Below are 18,714 nucleotides of genomic sequence, written 5' to 3'. Positions count from 1 at the left end.
ACAGCAGCACGGGGAAACTCTGATAAGTGTTCCATGTGTAAGGGGTTTTATTACAAATCTCTTCCACACAGTTAGCTAAAGTCTTATTATTTGTCATGGTTCATTCAGCCTGTCTGAAGAACCAGCACCTTACCGTGGTAGAGAGGTTTGTGTGCCCTGATGAACCTGGGGGCTGTGTTGTCTGGAACCTTGTGTTCCTGGTAGGGTCTCCCATGGCAAATTGGTCTCAGGCAAGGGGCCAGACTAAGATTGGTTCACAAGACCTCATGAAAGACGACACACGAAGTGAGGATACCCGGCCCGGAGGAAGCCCGGGGTCCCCTTCTGGAGCCAGGCCCAGAAGGAGGACTCGTCGGCAAGCGTCTGGTGGCCGGGCTTGCCACGGAGCCCGGCCGGGCACAGCCCGAAAAGGCAACGTGGGCAACACCTCCGCTTCTCCGTCCCGAGGGCCCACCACCTACGGGAAACAGCGATGGGGTCCGCTCCTCCTTCGCGTCGAAAGGAGCCAGTTGAGGTGGTTCGGGCACCTAGTTAGGATGCCACCTGGGCGCCTCCCTAGGGACGTCCAGCTGGGAAGAGACCAAGGGGTAGACCTAGGACCAGGTGGAGGGATTATATCTCTTCGCTGGCTTGGGACCCCCCAGTCAGAGCTGGTTGATGTGGCCAGGGAAAATAAAGTTTGGGGCTCTCTGCTGGAACTGATACCCCCGCTACCCGACCACGGATAAGCGGGAGAAGATGGATGGATGGATGGTTCATTCATCATATCCACAATAGCTACAGTGCATTTTCTTAAGGTGGCTGACAGGTGCTATCACATTGAAAACATTTTATGTAAGTTTCCAACAACAGAGACAAAATACAGTATTAGATTTCTCTTTTGTTGGAAACTAACATAAAATGTTTCATGGTCTTATTTTAACAATGTGATCACATGACACTGCTGTAAGCTAGCTAGCTAACGTAGCTAACCTAGTCATTTTAGATATACTGACAAACAGGTACAGTTATGAGACAGAGGGTGTTTCTCAATGTCGAGGAAGGATGCTCCAGAGCCACTATTTCAAGGGCACTGCGTCATCGAGTGCCGCCGAAGGACTGTTCCAATGTCCAGCACATTTGGAATTCTACCGAGGCCGGCGTACTTCGTAGCGAGACATTTCGAGGGTGCACATGTGTAGACTCCGCGGTCTTAAAATCCCCACAATGCTTTGCGCACGGACCAGTGTGTCGCTGTGTGCGTCACTTTTTAGTGTCCCCTGGTCTCCCAGCTGTGTGCGTCACTTTTTAGTGTCCCCTGGTCTCCCAGCTGTGTGTGTCACTTTTTAGTGTCCCCTGGTCTCCCAGCTGTGTGCGTCACTTTTTAGTGTCCCCTGGTCTCCCAGCTGTGTGTCTCCTAACGGCTATCCATAATGGATATAGACCATTATCAAGTTATTGTTTCCTGAAAGTTGTCACTGTGTTAAAGTCCCGTATTGTCTCATCCCTGCTCGACACATGTTTATGTTTCAAATATTTTGTATTGAGGAGAAGGATACAAGTGTAAGCAATAATACAGACTTCTTTGGGGTGGACATCATGCTTCTCTTGTTCAACATAGAAGACACACAGAACAGCCAACAAGAAATAATAATGAAAAAACAAAGCATGACAGGAGTACGCGACACGTGCTTAAATATAGTTTCCATTGTGCTTCCCTGCAGGCGAACGATGGCAGAGATCGTGTGTTACTCCGCCCTCTCGATGGCGGGCGTGGGTCCGGTGCAGATCAGTGTGAGCGTGGACCGTGCTCAGATCAGAGAGAGCCTCACCTTCGAGTACATCGAGGATCCCACCGTGCAGCGCATCGACCCCGACTGGAGCATCGCCAGGTAAACACACGCCAACACACACCAACACACACACCAACACACACCAACACACCAACTAATGGCTGTCCCACGATCTCGTTTAAAAACAAAAAGGTGCTTTTGGACTAGTTGCAACGGTGTTCCAACACGATGGAACTCTCTTCCCATAGACATCCGCTCTGCAGTCTCTGTAGAAGCTTTAAAGGCCTCCTGTTATAGTGTTTGTCATCAATATATCACAGGTCTCAGATATATCCAGAGCCTGTTTCTGATTGGCTGAAACACCAAACAGATCATTGCAGCATTACCCATAATCCCCTCTGTTTCAGCCCTGTTTCCAAAGTGCTGATTCTCTGTCTGTTACTTTAGATGAAAATAAGGAGCCCCTCCCCACGCCCCTCTGAGAGACATTTGGTTAGAAAGAACTCAATGGTGCTCTAGGAGGAGATTCAGGTGATAAGGTGGGGGGGGGGGGGGGTTACCTTGGTTGCTGATTGGCTAATGGTTACACAAGACAAAACATCGTTATGACATCATAAAGTGGCCAAAATCTGATCAGCTCATTTTCAGACAGGTTTTTATAGAAATGGATCAAAAAGAGAGAGAATCTTTGTTTCTGAAACTTTCAGAGTCTCTTTCCACAGAGGGGACACATGTTGATGTAGAAGAGACATGAAGAAGAGGGGACACATGTTGATGTAGAAGAGACATGAAGAAGAGGGGACACATGTTGATGTAGAAGAGACATGAAGAAAAGGGGACACATGTTGATGTAGAAGAGACATGAAGAAGAGGGGATACATGTTGATGTAGAAGAGACATGAAGAAGAGGGGACACATGTTGATGTAGAAGAGACATGAAGAAGAGGGGACACATGTTGATGAAGAAGAGACATGAAGAAGAGGGGACACATGTTGATGTAGAAGAGACATGAAGAAGAGGGGACACATGTTGATGTAGAAGAGACATGAAGAAGAGGGGACACATGTTGATGTAGAAGAGACATGAAGAAGAGGGGACACATGTTGATGTAGAAGAGACATGAAGAAGAGGGGACACATGTTGATGTAGAAGAGACATGGAGAAGAGGGGACACATGTTGATGTAGAAGAGACATGAAGAAGAGGGGACACATGTTGATGTAGAATAGACATGAAGAAGAGACATGAAGAAGAGAGGACACATTTTGATGTAGAAGAGACATGAAGAAGAGGGGACACATGTTGATGTAGAAGAGACATGAAGAAGAGGGGACACATGTTGATGTAGAAGAGACATGAAGAAGAGGGGACACATGTTGATGTAGAAGAGACATGGAGAAGAGGGGACACATGTTGATGTAGAAGAGACATGAAGAAGAGGGGACACATGTTGATGTAGAAGAGACATGAAGAAGAGGGGACACGTGTTGATGTAGAAGAGACATGAAGAAGAGGGGACACGTGTTGATGTAGAAGAGACATGAAAAATATGTGTTTCTTTCGGGACTCCACGTGGTCTAAATGTTGTTTTTATGTTGACCTTACTTTCTGCCTCATGTTGTTATTGTGGTCCTAATTTTAACTTTTGTTCTTTCTTGTGAAGCACGTATTTCTGTGAAAGATGCTACACTAAATAAACATATTAATGATACACACTCCACACACTGGACCCCCCCCCCCCTGCAGAGCTTTAGATCTGTGCAGCAATAACACACACACACACACACACACACGTCAATATTCCACTTTCAATTACTGCTTGCCTTTCTGCCAATTAGTGAAGATCTGATAAAAGAGCCACAGATATCAGACTGAGGAGAGTTTCTGTAGAGATGGAGAATCTCCAATCCATCTAGTAACCTCAAGAGACACACACACACACACACACACACACACACACACACACACACACACACACACACACACACACACACACACACACACACACACACACACACACACACACACACACACACACACACACACACACACTACTAATTGAAGAGAAGATGAAACAGCAGCTGAGGTGGGCAGGTAGAAACAGAGATAAAAGATAGATATTTACAAACATGTTTTGATTCCCATTTTCAGCTGCAAAATAAAAAACACTGAAAAGTTTCCTCTTGGCTGTGGTGTGGAAGTTAGTAAAGGGATCAAAGCTAAATGAAACTGATCGATGAGACATTGCGTTTGTGTGACATTTGGATCACCTTCGAGGTCCGACTAGTGCTCTTTAAGTGTCGTCTGTGCAAAAAGTTCAACCCACTGCCTTTCTTGATGAACAAATAATCAATATTCATTACATCAATCAATCAATCATCAATCAATGTTTGTTTATATAGCCCAATATCAAAAATGTTAGCTTTCTCTCAGTGGACTTCACAGCTTGGACAGAATATCAGTATGACACCCTCTGTCCTTACACCCTCTGTCCTTACACCCTCTGTCCTTACACCCTCACATCGTACAAGGAAAAACGTACACGTTACTTGTTAGACGCTTTAATCCAAAGCACAGGGACACAACGACATGCTGACTGCAGTGGGGTTTGAACCTGTGACCCCCTGATCCCAACATCAACGCACAACCCACTGCGCCACACGCCTCATTCAAAACAAGCTTTCATTTGAACTTTGCAGATGTTCTCAACGTGTGGTTAAAGTTATTAATACATTTGGTTGAAGACAGACAGCAGTGTCTACAGTACCTCACTATCCGCCATGGAGCCACCGGACTTTCATTATAACAACAACGACAACTCCTTAGAGCTTCTCAAACCAATGTACCCCCTTTGAAACATCTTCTCAGCCAAGTACCCCCTGACCGACCCCCAAAATGTTTGATAGAAAAAGCCTATATATATAATTACAATAGTGTGTGATTTATTAACTCCTTTATGCATGAAACCATACCAGATTTTTCCAAGGAGTTTTTCAATTGAAGTGAATCGAAATGATATATTATGAAATACTATAAAATACACACATTTGAAATGTTTATATGAGGACCCCTTGGTGGTTCTAGGAATATTTTATATACAATTGATTTTTCTATATAACTTACTGTACTAAGATTATTTTTGTAATCATGCATATTTTTTTAATTAACTTTTTTTATTTTTTACCTCACGCACCCCCTGCAGTACCCCAACGTACCCCTAGGGGTCCACGTGCCCCCCGTTTGAGAAGCACTTCTTTAGAGCCTGCAGCAGCATCCTCTTTATTCTACAGAAACAAATCAACAAACCCAGCTGCACATCCAGCGTCAGACCGTCGTTGATATGCACGGTCCGTATTTCAAACCTGCAGCGGTTGATTGTAGCCGGTTATAAAAGCATTTATAATCACGCTCCACTCCGAAGGCTATTATCTCCTGAAAGAAAGTGAGGATGAAAGAGGTTTTGATGCGCTCTTTTCCACTGATGGTGGAGAATATTTATGTACAGCCTGTCTTTGTCTCTTTGCATTTTGAATTGGAGGAATGAGCTGTCGTTGTTAGAGCTTGTGGATTGAATTGTGTTTCTTTCCCTCAGTGGACACACTCCTCTGATGGTGACGGGGACTAATCTGGACGTGGTTCAGGAGCCGAGGATCCGAGTCAAATACGCCGGGAGAGAGTCTGTCAACGTAAGAAACGACTTCTTTCATAATAAAATAACTAACAAACGTTTCTGATACTTAAAGTGTTTGTGCAGCACGATAATCTCCACATATTAACCGCACTTTATGATTTATGAAGTAAAAAGCTAACGTTAGCTCACCTTTTTTCAGGCTAACAACCAAAAACACATCCGGAAAACCCCTGAGTCATGTTATGGTTTAAACCTCTTTCCATCACATTATGATGGTTTCTCTATTTTGTTAAAGGTTGATCGTAACATTTGTAGTTATTACAGGTATTTTTCCAAAAAGGACATGATATACATTACGTGTTTTATTAGCTCTTACTTAGCTCTTATTGGCTGTATGTCCTCCAGCTTAACCCTTAGATGCATAAGTGGGTCTTTTATGACCCCGTGAGGTGGTTTTCTTGAAGTGTCTTTGTAATTACATTTTTTTATCATTTCATATTCCAGCTATTCCTCAAAAAACATGTTTTGGATATCATGCCATTCACATTTTAAATTTACATTTTAAGAAATTGTAGTTTTTGTATTTCTACCCCAAGCTTCCATAAGTGGGTCAAAAATGACCCGCATGCATTTCCTATGGGATTTCGTTTTGTTTTCAAAAGGTAAAAAAAAATTCTAAAATGTTAAATAGTGAAAACTTAAATATAAAATATTATACAAGTGATTTTTCTTAACCAAAATGACAAGAATTGTATAAAAACAAATTATTCTAATACGGTTCCTTCTGACCCACTTATGGAAGAGTGTAGGATCCAGTCACTCGGGCATCTAAGGGTTAAACACATTCAGAAAACCATTAGCTTTGAGACAAGGGAAGAGGAAACATGCTGACTCATTTCTGGATTTTAGGACTCATTCCTGCACCACTCTATATATAGAGTAGCGTGTACTCCTACTACATGCTGCACAATGTAAGCTAACAAGGCCTGGCTCATTTAATAATGCTACACAAGCATGCTAATTGATGTTTAGCTAAAGGAAGCTAACAGAAGCTAACACCCACCAGCGTCTGAATAATGCAGCAACCCCAAAAAGGTACAGATTTGACCCGAACACGACGGGAGGTTTAAAGTCGTCCACAACAACACTTCTTACATCTCTAACGTTAGTATTTCTGCAGTAATGTAAGTGGCTGGATGTGAGGAGAATGGGGGGGGGGTCTCTAATGGCTTTCAATGGGAGATTAACTGCGGTCAGAAGTCTTCGGTCAGCATAAAGAGCGTTGGTGTAATCAAAGTCTCGGCGCTGGGAAATCGTTACAAATTGCATTTTAGCCTCGGTCCCGGGGTCCGTGTTTAATTACAGGGAGGGGGTTTCTCTCTGTGGTCCGAGGGGGAGTAAAGGAGGGAGTAAAGGTGAGGAGGAGAGAGGGAAAGGGCTGGTCATCTAACAGCTAACTGTACCAACACAGCACAACAACTCTAATAGTTAGTGAAGTCTTTTTGTGAGTTTTCTGCAGAGGTATTTCTGGAAAACACCAAAAAAAAATCAATAATTAAGTTCCCTTTAGCTCGCTTCAAAGCATTATATACATACATTTATAAAACAGTAAACAGTATGTAGCAACAGTTCTATATTCGTTTATATATAACATTGTAATTACATTTTACTCCGATCAGAAAATCTGAAAGCGCCATTTAAAAAAAAAGATGTTTGGAACAAGCTTGCTTTTTCTGAGCTTGTGCTTATGGGAAAAGAGGCAACAACCAATCACGTAATACGATACGATATACTATATTGTCCCCGTAAGGAAATGTGTTCTAATCTCCATCCTGCAGTTTGACATACATGTATACAAACATAGTTAACATTAAAACACATTAACATATTGAGGGGGAAACGTCTGAAGCAATGGAGTCAGGACTCAGAGAGACACGAGGAGAGCTGGAGCTCTGATGGAGTCAGGACTCAGAGACACGAGGAGAGCTGGAGCTCTGATGGAGTCAGGACTCAGAGAGACACGAGGAGAGCTGGAGCTCTGATGGAGTCAGGACTCAGAGAGACACGAGGAGAGCTGGAGCTCTGATGGAGTCAGGACTTAGAGAGACACGAGAAGAGCTGGAGCTCTGATGGAGTCAGGACTCAGAGACACGAGGAGAGCTGGAGCTCTGATGGAGTCAGGACTCAGAGACACGAGGAGAGCTGGAGCTCTGATGGAGTCAGGACTCAGAGAGACACGAGGAGAGCTGGAGCTTTGATGGAGTCAGGACTCAGAGAGAAGAGGAGAGCTGGAGCTTTGATGGCAAACACTGACGGTTTATTTGGAGCTTCGGCCGGAGAATTCAGAAGACATGTCACGGGCCACGATCTGACCACACGGTAGAGATGCCACAATCTATCCTGAAGACCCCTCCTGTAGCTCCAGGTTTTAACTAGTTCAGAGTGGAATAATCAACATTCTTCAATAGATAGACTAAACAGCTGAGGACACTGAATCACATGTGTTGTCTCTTATGGCTCGAGGTCATCCACACCCCGAGAAGGATGTGTTCCAGGTGTCCCACAACAGTTGCCCGGTCACAAACTGGTAACATCAACAACTTGCTAGGGCAGCACCTCCTTAAGGGAGATAACGGCTGCTCAAGGTTGGTCAGCTGCACCAGAGGGCGAAAGGTAAACATGTATATAGAATTATTCCCTGACATTTTATCACTCATACACCGTTTGAGCTTAATGGACAAAGGCTGGAGCGACTGCTTTTAAAACAACACGGAGGCTCTGTAGTCCAAACAGTAGACTTTATTACTCGTTTCAGCCTCCATAGCTGCAGCATCTACCCTTTCCTACCAAGAAAACATGCATTTGATTTGTTTATTTGATTCTCTAAAGAAAAGCTGAATAAAATATTTGACGGTATCTTAAAGGTGGGGTAGGTAATTCACTTATAAAAACACTTGATGTTATATTCCATGGAATGCTCTTAACATCCCGATAGCAATGAATACATTAAATGCTTTGACAATAAATACATCTGTGGAAGCCGTGGCGCTGTAAAAAGCGAGTCCAATGATCTGCCTCGCCCTGTGGCAGATAACTGGATGGCCTACCTGCCTGTCAGCCTTAAATTGGTCACACATGTTCGTGTGTTGGAGGAGGGGCTCTGTAAGGAAGTCTGAAGGAAGGGGCAGATTTTTTTCAGTTGTGTATTTTCAAATTGAGCGCACTCAAGCTGATTTCTCCATTCTTACCGACTACCTTTAAAGAGCAACTTCCAGGTTAAAGACACCTGTGAATAAATGTGTAGGAAAATTATGAATACACTAGATTTTCAAAAAAATATACAGAAATATAAACTACAGTGACATCCGTAAAAAAAAGCCGTTTTTAAGAGCAGAGCTCAAAATTGCTCCTTTCCCTCTGAATTCCTGCCCTTATGTCTCGTAAAACATATCAAATCCTACATTCACTTTTTTAATTGTAATTTTCAAGCAAGTTTAAGCATAAATGTAGAAAAAAAAAAAACTGCAAGATGCTCTTTAAGCGCTACATCAACAGTGTGGCGTCCCCAGCTGAATAATGGTCATACTCTCGAACTGATGGTAGCCTATCCTTTATTGTACACCCTTGCATGTATACATTAAGTATCAACGTACCAACGTAAGAGCTAAGAAAAGAAAGAAAACACAATAATTATCCACCATCTCACAGATAAAACATCTCAATTTCTTGCATTTATAAACGTTACATTTCTAATACAAACTAAATAATGCAATTATAGCTCACTACTGCCCCCTAACTAACGGAGCAGAACGCATGTAGGCTAATATAGCAGTTTTGCTAATTCAAAAGCATGGACTCAAAACTCTGCAAAACTACGAAATAACACCACATAATATCAATACACATATCAATTAAAGTAATAACAAACCTTGTGCCCCTATCAGCCAGGTGCTAAAAACCCAACGTAACTAATTATTTGATGTTAATTTCTCCGTCATTCAACACGTGTTTACACTCCTTCGTTCTCTATTCACTCCCGGCAAAAGTCCCTTCAAAATAAAAGTCCGGATCTTATAACTATCAAAAATCTATCTAAAACTTTACCACAGGAAAACATCGGCACACAAATATAACCACCTCTACAAAAGGTTAAACATATTAAAGCTCATTTACAAACAGGATGCCAAAATCCGTTCAACATATTTTATTCAACAAGTGTGACTGTTCCAGACTCACATGGCTGCGGGTTTGAATACATTTGATGCGAGTGTTTTGTAAAGGCCTTTTAATTCTAACCCTGATAATTATCTGCTGACCCTGTGTGGGCGCTCGGACCCCCCACTGTGAACTCTGATCTATAATAACAGCTCTGTTTTACCACACACTGCTGCAAAGTACCCTCTGCACACACACACACGTTGCTTTATATGTTGGGTATAATAAAGTTAATACTTTTAGGATTTCTGGATTTCTTAAAGAGACAGGAGCTTCTGAGATCAGCTGCTTTTATAGTCACAGATATTACATTACTTGTAATTACCTGTTATTGACTCCAAAATGGAACAACGGTTAAATAACTGTAGCTAGTATTTTTTACGATGTTCTTGAACTTTCCTAGAAATTAAGCAATGATACCAAATGACACAATAATGTACGTGCTAAACACATGCAACATACGTGTGTTTACTGCAGCGTAGAACAACTGGTACACTGTGTTGTGTACCCTAAAGTTAATAACTGGATAACTTAAGAGAGAGCCAGGAGCTTCTGAGACGTTATTCCGCTTATTAGCTCCTTGGACATTTGGTCTTCTAACTTCTCAGAAATGATACAGTGGTTAAATGCTGTTTTGCAATCTGCAGCTGGGATTATTAACGTGTTTTTGAACTTTCATGGCACGATGGTGCTGAAGTAAAGAAGAAGCAGAGGTGTTACTTCATACAGACCGAGATAAACTGTATGTTTTTACTCAATATAAGTAACACGTACAGTAAGACGTATTGGAATATGGAAGGCCGTCTGAAAACATTACATTGTGTGTGTGTGTGTGTGTGTGTGTGTGTGTGTGTGTGTGTGTGTGTGTGTGTGTGTGTGTGTGTGTGTGTGTGTGTGTGTGTGTGTGTGTGTGTGTGTGTGTGTGTGTGTGTGTGTGTGTGTGTGTGTGTGTGTGTGTGTGTGTGTGTGTGTGTGTGTGTGTGTGCACCATCTGATTTGTCCTTTTCCGCCTTTCAAAGAGAGTTGTTCGTCTCTCCGTCTCTCACAAGAAGGCCTGTCTCCGTCTTGATTTTCCCCACAGAATGAATCTCTATTAAACTCTCAGGTTACAATTACCCCCCTCCTTCATCCCCCCCCCCCCCATCCTTTTTGTCGCTGGAGGAAGGCAAACAGCAATGAGAGCCGCTGTCTGTCAGCCGGCTTCAAATGATCACCTGTCTGCCTCCAAATTGCCTCTCTTCCCTGCCTCCCCTGTGTCACCTGCACACTTTCACAAAGAAAGCCGGGAGACGGGGGAAAGAAAAAAAGACAATTTTCTTTGTGAGAAGCCCCGTATCTGTCACAGGACTCACAATTGAAACGTTTATCATAATCTTGATTAAAGCTAAAAGGGGTATTCTGCAGAGCATTTCCCCCGACCACGGCGAAAAATAAGATTCCATCTGCCGCACTTAAGATGCCACGCTCGCCTCCCATCAGATGATCACAGAGAGTGTTCATCCTGATTGCGGGAGAGAGGTAATGGACATTTACAATTTACATGTCTCTCACCGCCATAGTGTCAGCATCCTGAGGGTCTCGTTGAATCATCTGGAGGGTCAGCAGTGCAGAGGACCACCGCTGGTTCCTCTCCTCTGTGTTTGAAAGACAAGAGACCTCTTGGTAACACGTGCTCACAGAGGAAGTTTGAAATTTGACACACCCTCTTCACAAAACATGCTGCAGATTTTTCACTACCGCTTATCTCAGAGGAATATTTAAAACGCTGGCTTGTTCCATCTTTAAGGAGCAGTGTGTAGGGTTTAGGTGCGTACAGTGGAGAGGCTTCAGATTGCAACCAACTGAATACTCTGTGGAAATCCCTCTCGAGAGCCAGAGCTTTGTTCCTCTGTTTCAGACAGTCTGGTCGAATAAAAGTCTGCGTTTGTCCTCGTATGTTTGACCCATATCGACACTCAGGGGCAAAACAGCTTTAAAGAGTCCTCTCCTGCTGATGTTCAGGTGTATATCAGTATGTAGTGTCTCTACTTTAAAGAGTCCTCTCCTGCTGATGTTCAGGTGTATATCAGTATGTAGTGTCTCTACTTTAAAGAGTCCTTTCCTGCTGATGTTCAGGTGTATATCAGTATGTATGTCTCTACTTTAAAGAGTCCTCTCCTGCTGATGTTCAGGTGTATATCAGTATGTAAAGTGTCTACTTTAAAGAGTCCTCTCCTGCTGATGTTCAGGTGTATATCAGTATGTAGTGTCTCTACTTTAAAGAGTCCTCTCCTGCTGATGATCTGGTGTATATCAGTATGTAGTGTCTCTACTTTAAAGAGTGCTCTCTTGCTGATGTTCAGGTGTATATCAGTATGTAGTGTCTCCACTTTAAAGAGTCCTCTCCTGCTGATGTTCAGGTGTATATCAGTATGTAGTGTCTCTACTTTAAAGAGTCCTCTCCTGCTGATGTTCAGGTGTATATCAGTATGTAGTGTCTCTACTTTAAAGAGTCCTCTCCTGCTGATGTTTTTTAATTTTTTTAATGTCCTTTTCACGCCGTATAAGTGAACGTATCGGAGCCAAACTTAAAATGTAAAGTCAGTGTGAGCAGCAGCAGCAGCAGCAGCAGGAGAACAGACTCAGTGTAGGAATAACAAAGTACCAGAGAGGAGCCTCCGAATGACCTCTGACCATGTGACCTCCTCACATTTCTCCTACACACTTCTCCACAGTCCATCTTCTGCCTCAGTCCAGAGACCTGTGAGTGTTTTTGTGTGGGCTGCAGCAATGCATGCTGGGAATGTATTCAGCCAGAGGGTTCGCAGTGTTAACGCCTTAAAACACCCGGACTGTATCCTGCGCTGCCGAGAGGAGACGGATGAGGCCAAGTTTCCAATTATTTTCTATCTGCCGACCTCGTTCACTTCATCAATGCTGAGCAGTGGGGAGCTGCTCTCTGCACACGGCCCCAAGGAGTCCATGTTCTCCTGTTTATTTGGCAATACACTGGATTTTTCTGGTTGAAAATAGAAAGAGTTGGATTGGAAAACAGTGTAAAATCATGACTGTATTTTGCAGCATCCTGCTAGGAAGTTAATGGACGATGCAGTAACTCGTATAAATGATTATGAGAAAACACAATGCCCTATAATATCAAATGCTTCATTGTGTTTCTATTAGTAACCCTGTTAGCATTAGCCGAGACATTAGCGTTTCTTCATGGGGTTCACAGTCAAACAAACACAATACAAATACACCCACTGGCCACTTTACTATGAGGTACACCTGTTACTCTGCTCGTTAACGCAATTATATAATCAGCCAATCACATGGCAGCAAATCAATGCATGTAGACATGGTGAAGACGACCTGGTGAAGTTCCAACAGAGCGTCAGTAAGAGGAAAGAAAGTGGATTTAAGTGATTTTGAATGTGGCATGTTTGTTGGTGCCGGACTGGTCTTGAGTATTTCAGAAACTGCTGATTCTTGGGATTTTAGTAAGGCAACAGTAACTCAAATAACCACTACTTACAACCTGGTACTAGCAAGGTGTAACACAGACAGTGGGTGGTGAGTGTAAAGCAGCTCAGCTTATTAAATTAACTATCAATTTTTAGCAGTTCGCTGACTTCTGTGGCTCACAAGGAGAGAGAGTTCAGAGAAGTAAACTGTGAAAGTGTGTCAGGAGTCCAACCGTTCCTGCTGCTATTTATAAAAAGGCTTATCTTTTCCACTCCTTTCATGCTCTAGACTGTAGAGTGTGAAGCTAAAGAGGAATGTCAGAAAAACCAGAGGAAGCTTTTGCAGAGTGTGCAAGCCCATGACATTTATTTGGACCATGCATCATAAAATACATTAATCTCAAGAAGAGAAGAGATGATATATACGCCAGATTTTAGCTATATAGGGAATTGTGTAAGAGAAAAAAAACTGTTATGTCAGTAATACTTAATCAATAAATCAAATAATTGTTAGTTGCTGAAAACATTCAGCAACTTGAGGAGAAATGCGCAGCGTTTACTAAAAGCTGCAGAAACCAAACGCTGCAAGAAGCTCAGAACATAACGGAGACCAGGGGACACTAAAGAGTGACGCACACAGCTGGGAGACCAGGGGATACTAAAAAGTGACGCACACAACTGGGAGACCAGGGGACACTAAAGAGCGACGCACACAGCTGGGAGACCAGGGGATACTAAAAAGTGACGCACACAACTGGGAGACCAGGGGACACTAAAGAGTGACGCACACAGCTGGGAGACCAGGGGACACTAAAAAGTGACGTACACAGCTGGGAGACCAGGGGATACTAAAAAGTGGCGCACACAGCTGGGAGACCAGGGGACACTAAAAGGTGACGCACACACTAAAAAGTGACGCACACAGCTGGGAGACCAGGGGACACTAAAAAGTGACACACACAGCCGGGAGACCAGGGGACACGAAAGAGTGACGCACACAGCTGGGAGACCAGGGGACACTAAAAAGTGACGCACACAGCTGGGAGACCAGGGGACACTAAAAAGTGACGCACACACTAAAAAGTATCGCACACTTCCAGCGTTTGCTTTGTGATGAGTTTGCACGTGTCGGCTACTCTAGGTTCCTCCTCCTCCTCCTCCTCCTCCTCCTCCTCCTCCTCTTCCTCCTCCTCCTCCTCCTCCTCCTCCTCCTCCTCCTCCTCCTCCTCCTCTTCTTCCTCCTCTAAACCATACCAGAGAGTCTTCATTGATCTCCGGGCTGCAGACAACAGGTTGGAGGCTGGCGGTTGCAGCAGCTTTGAAGATATTTACCTCTAATGAAGTTTCTCCCCTGAGAGAGAGCTGGGAGGAGCAGCGATCAATCCTCCAGACCTCAGCCTCAGGTCTGATGGAGGACGGCTCTGCGCTCGGGGGGGAAACTGAAGAGAAGAAGTAATAAAATATTCGTAGCTCAGCCTCCACCGGCGGCCATGCCTCCGTCCTCTCCCGTGTTTTTCTGCCACTTATTTACGGAGGCTTCCTCTCCAATAACGACGGATTTAACGACAGGTGATAAATCCTTTGCTCTGAGGATTTTATCTGCCAATTACACGCTCCCTGCCGGGGTCGCGTTGATGACGACGTGTTTCAGTGAACATCTCACTTTAGGTTCAAACAAACTTTATAACACTTCAGCTTTTTATTTTTCAGCGAGATAAAGGAAAACAACTTGAGTGTTTACTTCCTGTCTGTCTTCTTCTGCTGTTCCCTTTAGTGTTTACTTCCTGTCTGTCTTCTTCTGCTGTTCCCGTTAGTGTTTACTTCCTGTATGTCTTCTTCTGCTGTTCCCGTTAGTGTTTACTTCCTGTCTGTCTTCTTCTGCTGTTCCCTTTAGTGTTTACTTCCTGTATGTCTTCTTCTGCTGTTCCCTTTAGTGTTTACTTCCTGTATGTCTTCTTCTGCTGTTCCCGTTAGTGTTTACTTCCTGTCTGTCTTCTTCTGCTGTTCCCGTTAGTGTTTACTTCCTGTCTGTCTTCTTCTGCTAAGTGTTTACTTCCTGTCTGTCTTCTTCTTCTGTTCCCTTTTGTGTTTACTTCCTTCCTGTCTTCTTCTGCTGTTCCCTTTCATGTTTACTTCCTTCCTGTCTTCTTCTGCTGTTCCCTTTAGTGTTTACTTCCTGTCTGTCTTCTTCTGCTGTTCCCTTTAGTGTGTACTTCCTTCCTGTCTTCTTCTGCTGTTCCCTTTAGTGTTTACTTCCTGTGTGTCTTCTTCTGCTTTTCCCTTTAGTGTTTACTTCCTGTGTGTCTTCTTCTGCTTTTCCCGTTAGTGTTTACTTCCTGTCTGTCTTGTTCTGCTGTTCTCTTTAGTGTTTACTTCCTGTCTGTCTTCTTCTGCTAAGTGTTTACTTCCTGTCTGTCTTCTTCTGCTAAGTGTTTACTTCCTGTCTGTCTTCTTCTGCTAAGTGTTTACTTCCTGTCTGTCTTCTTCTGCTGTTCCCTTTAGTGTTTACTTCCTTCCTGTCTTCTTCTGCTGTTCCCCTTAGTGTTTACTTCCTGTCTGTCTTCTCCCGCTGTTCCCTTTAGTGTTTACTTCCTGTCTGTTTTCTTCTGCTAAATGTTTACTTCCTGCTTTTCCCTTTAGTGTTTTCTTCCTGTCTGTCTTCTTCTGCTAAGTCTTTACTTCCTGTCTGTCTTCTCCTGCTGTCCCCTTCAGTGTTTACTTCCTGTCTCTGGTTATACAATGATGTGTAGATCACAGTTGAATAACTCTCTATCTTCCCCCTCCCCCCCCCCTCAGGTGTGTAAGGTGTTGAACTCCACCTGTATGAGCTGCTTCGCCCCCTCCCTGATGGCGGAGTATAATCCCACCTTGGACTCAGTGAAGCACGCGGATGAGTTTGGTTTCATCTTCAATAACGTTCAGGCGCTGCTGGTCTACAACAACACCAACCTGCTGTACTACCCCAACCCCGTGTTCGAGCCCCTCAGCACCTCGGGGGTCCTGGAGCAGAAACCTGGATCTCCCATTATTCTCAAGGTACAGGAATCACTAACGCAGCCTACCCTCAGATCCTTTAACCGTGCCAGTGTTCATTTCGTCAACGAAAACTATGACGAAAATGTTTCGTCAACAACCTTTTTTAAACGACTAAGAGGAGATGATGACGAGCTAAAAATAGATTCTTGATCTTAAAAACTACGAAGAAATGTTTATTTAGTTTTTGTTGACGAGACGGGACGGGACTAAGGTGTTAATGGTGGACTATCGGACATTCAAAATGCAGGGTATTTCCCCCCCAAGTGTCAAAATGCATCTTACGTTTCTAACTTGCAATATCATTATTTCCGCTCTCTTCCCTCCCGAAGAGCGATCTCCCTGTCTCTCGTTTGTGTGCGGGGGGCGGGGCCTATCTCTCTCTGAGTGCGGGGGGCGGGGCCTAACAGACACGTTGCAGCGGCATGCACACAGATTTGTCAGAGTAGTAGCACCGTTAAAAACCTTAACGATACCCATCCCTAGATATTACACAAGCAAAGTGTTAAGAGAGGGAAATGTTGCTTTACGAATTTCAACACTTGATGCTGTCACCTTGATTCCTATTTCAGATTCCTATATTTGAACTGAATTGGTTTGAAGAGAGAAAACATTTTGACTCAAAGTTGACTAATGATTTTTCATCGACTAAAACGTTTTGAGCTCTCGTCGATTAAAACTATGAAGGATAAAAAGGACTAAAATGTGACAAACTAATAACCATTTTCGTCTTAAGACTAAATCAAAAATAGCTGCCAAAATGAACACTGGTTGCAGCCAGTATTTTATCGCTTTCATGAATTGTCTTTTTTTTGTTTGTGTTGAATGCCTATATGTGAAGCACTTTGAATTACCTCGTTTTAAAATGTGCTATAAATATAAACTGACCTTGAACATTGAAACACGGATTAAGCCGAAAATCTCAATCTCAATCTTTATTTATTCATACAACACATTTAAAAACAACCTCAGTTGACCAAAGTGCTGTACAGGGAATACATACAATATCAAATAACACAATGGGAGTAAAATAATAAAACAATGATTTAAAAACCTGATAAAAAGCACAAAAATGTAATATTCAACTCGTGTTAAAACGCACTCGTAACATTGCCAGACACAGATTCGTCTTCCAGTTTGGTCGTTGTCACTTTATCTGGATATCGATGATCATGTGTCCAGCTTTGTGCCCAGCATTTTTTATATTTATACCACAAATTGAAACGATATCCTGCATTTGATTGACAGTCTGAATTGTATAACTTGGCTTTCATCCAATGGCTGATTAGGAAGCGAGAGAGGGCGATCACTATGAGCTGTTTTTAAAAAAAAAAATTGTATTTAATTTAATTTAAAAGCAAAACCAAACACTTTTTAAAACTGAATGTGGAGTAAAGGCGACTAAAAGACTTCAACGAATTTCAAAACTATTTCTTAAATCCCACCTTCCACGACTTAGCATTTGTAATACATTCAAACTAATAATTGCCTTGTAAGACTTATGAAGGATATAGGATATAGGATATAGGGGATAAGCTTGATTTAAGAAACTAATCTGGACTACAGGGTTACTACAGACTTTGAAATGTGACAGAAAACAAATTAGATTATTACATAATAAGCATAACTCTTAAATACTTAGCACAGTTTACTAGAGAAATCAGCTCGGTATATATATCATTTTATTATTTCTCATAGTTGTAGGAAGACTTGTTTCCGACATAATTCACTAAGTATTGAGTAACTAAAACGACTAATTAATGGACTTTTTGTTGATTCAAAGACAAACAATAATAGAGTAAGTCTTGCACCAATTCTAAAATAGTTGCCAACATTTACACCAAATATCACCTGAATGTATTTCTCATTAGAGGGCTTGTTTCTGGCAGAATTCTCAGAGGAATTTAATTTATTTTTTCCGTCCTGATTGCCAGCTGGCCCCCCTTATTTCTCTGTGAAATGTATATTTATATATCTCACCTTGTTTGATCTCAGTATGGAGCCACATTTGGCCGCAGCTGGGACGTAATCCACCGTGTGTGTGTGTGTGTGTGTGTGTGTGTGTGTGTGTGTGTGTGTGTGTGTGTGTGTGTGTGTGTGTGTGTGTGTGTGTGTGTGTGTGTGTGTGTGTGTGTGTGTGTGTGTGTGTGTGTGTGTGTGTGTGTGTGTGTGTGTGTGTGTGTGTGTGTGTTTGCTTTGTGGGTTTAAAAAAATGCTTTTCATCTCCAATGAGCCATGGGTTGAGTTTGCCTCTTAATTCTCACCCCCCCCCCCCCCCCCCCACCCTCAGGGCAGAAACCTGGTGCCCCCGACCTCTGGAGGGGTGAAGCTGAACTACACGGTGCTGATCGGAGAGACCCCCTGCTCCGTCACCGTGTCCGAGAGCCAGCTGCTGTGTGAGCCCCCAAATCTCACCGGACAGTACAAAATCATGGTCAGTGCCCCCCCCCCCCCCCCCCACTTACCATACTTCCTCCTTTACTCTCTATTTCTGTCTTTTCTGTGGGTTCTTCTAAACTCAAACATATACTCACATACTGCGAAATATACCTCAAAAGAGTCCTCTCCTGCTGATGTTCAGGTGTATATCAGTATGTAGTGTCTCTACTTAAAGAGTCCT

General features: G+C 43.0%; 2 protein-coding genes across 2 annotated transcripts in view; one reads left to right on the top strand and one right to left on the bottom strand.

Moving 5' to 3' along the window:
* Nucleotides 1-18,714, top strand: part of LOC307037690 (plexin-A2-like) — a gene marked incomplete at both ends in the record, with an annotated part of 108,752 nt that overhangs the window by 61,732 nt on the left and 28,306 nt on the right. The window contains 4 exon segments of the mRNA XM_079678747.1: nt 1,704-1,871; nt 5,365-5,458; nt 15,858-16,097; nt 18,385-18,528. Coding sequence (XP_079534873.1) covers nt 1,704-1,871; nt 5,365-5,458; nt 15,858-16,097; nt 18,385-18,528 — 646 coding nt within the window.
* LOC307037691 (plexin-A2-like) overlaps nt 1-18,714 on the bottom strand; it is a gene marked incomplete at its 3' end in the record, with an annotated part of 137,282 nt that overhangs the window by 115,690 nt on the left and 2,878 nt on the right. The window lies entirely within an intron of this gene.

Source organism: Notothenia rossii (genome assembly GCF_949606895.1).
Source record: "Notothenia rossii genome assembly, chromosome: 4".
Classification (NCBI taxonomy): domain Eukaryota; kingdom Metazoa; phylum Chordata; class Actinopteri; order Perciformes; family Nototheniidae; genus Notothenia; species Notothenia rossii.
This window is presented reverse-complemented; position numbering and strand designations above follow the sequence as displayed.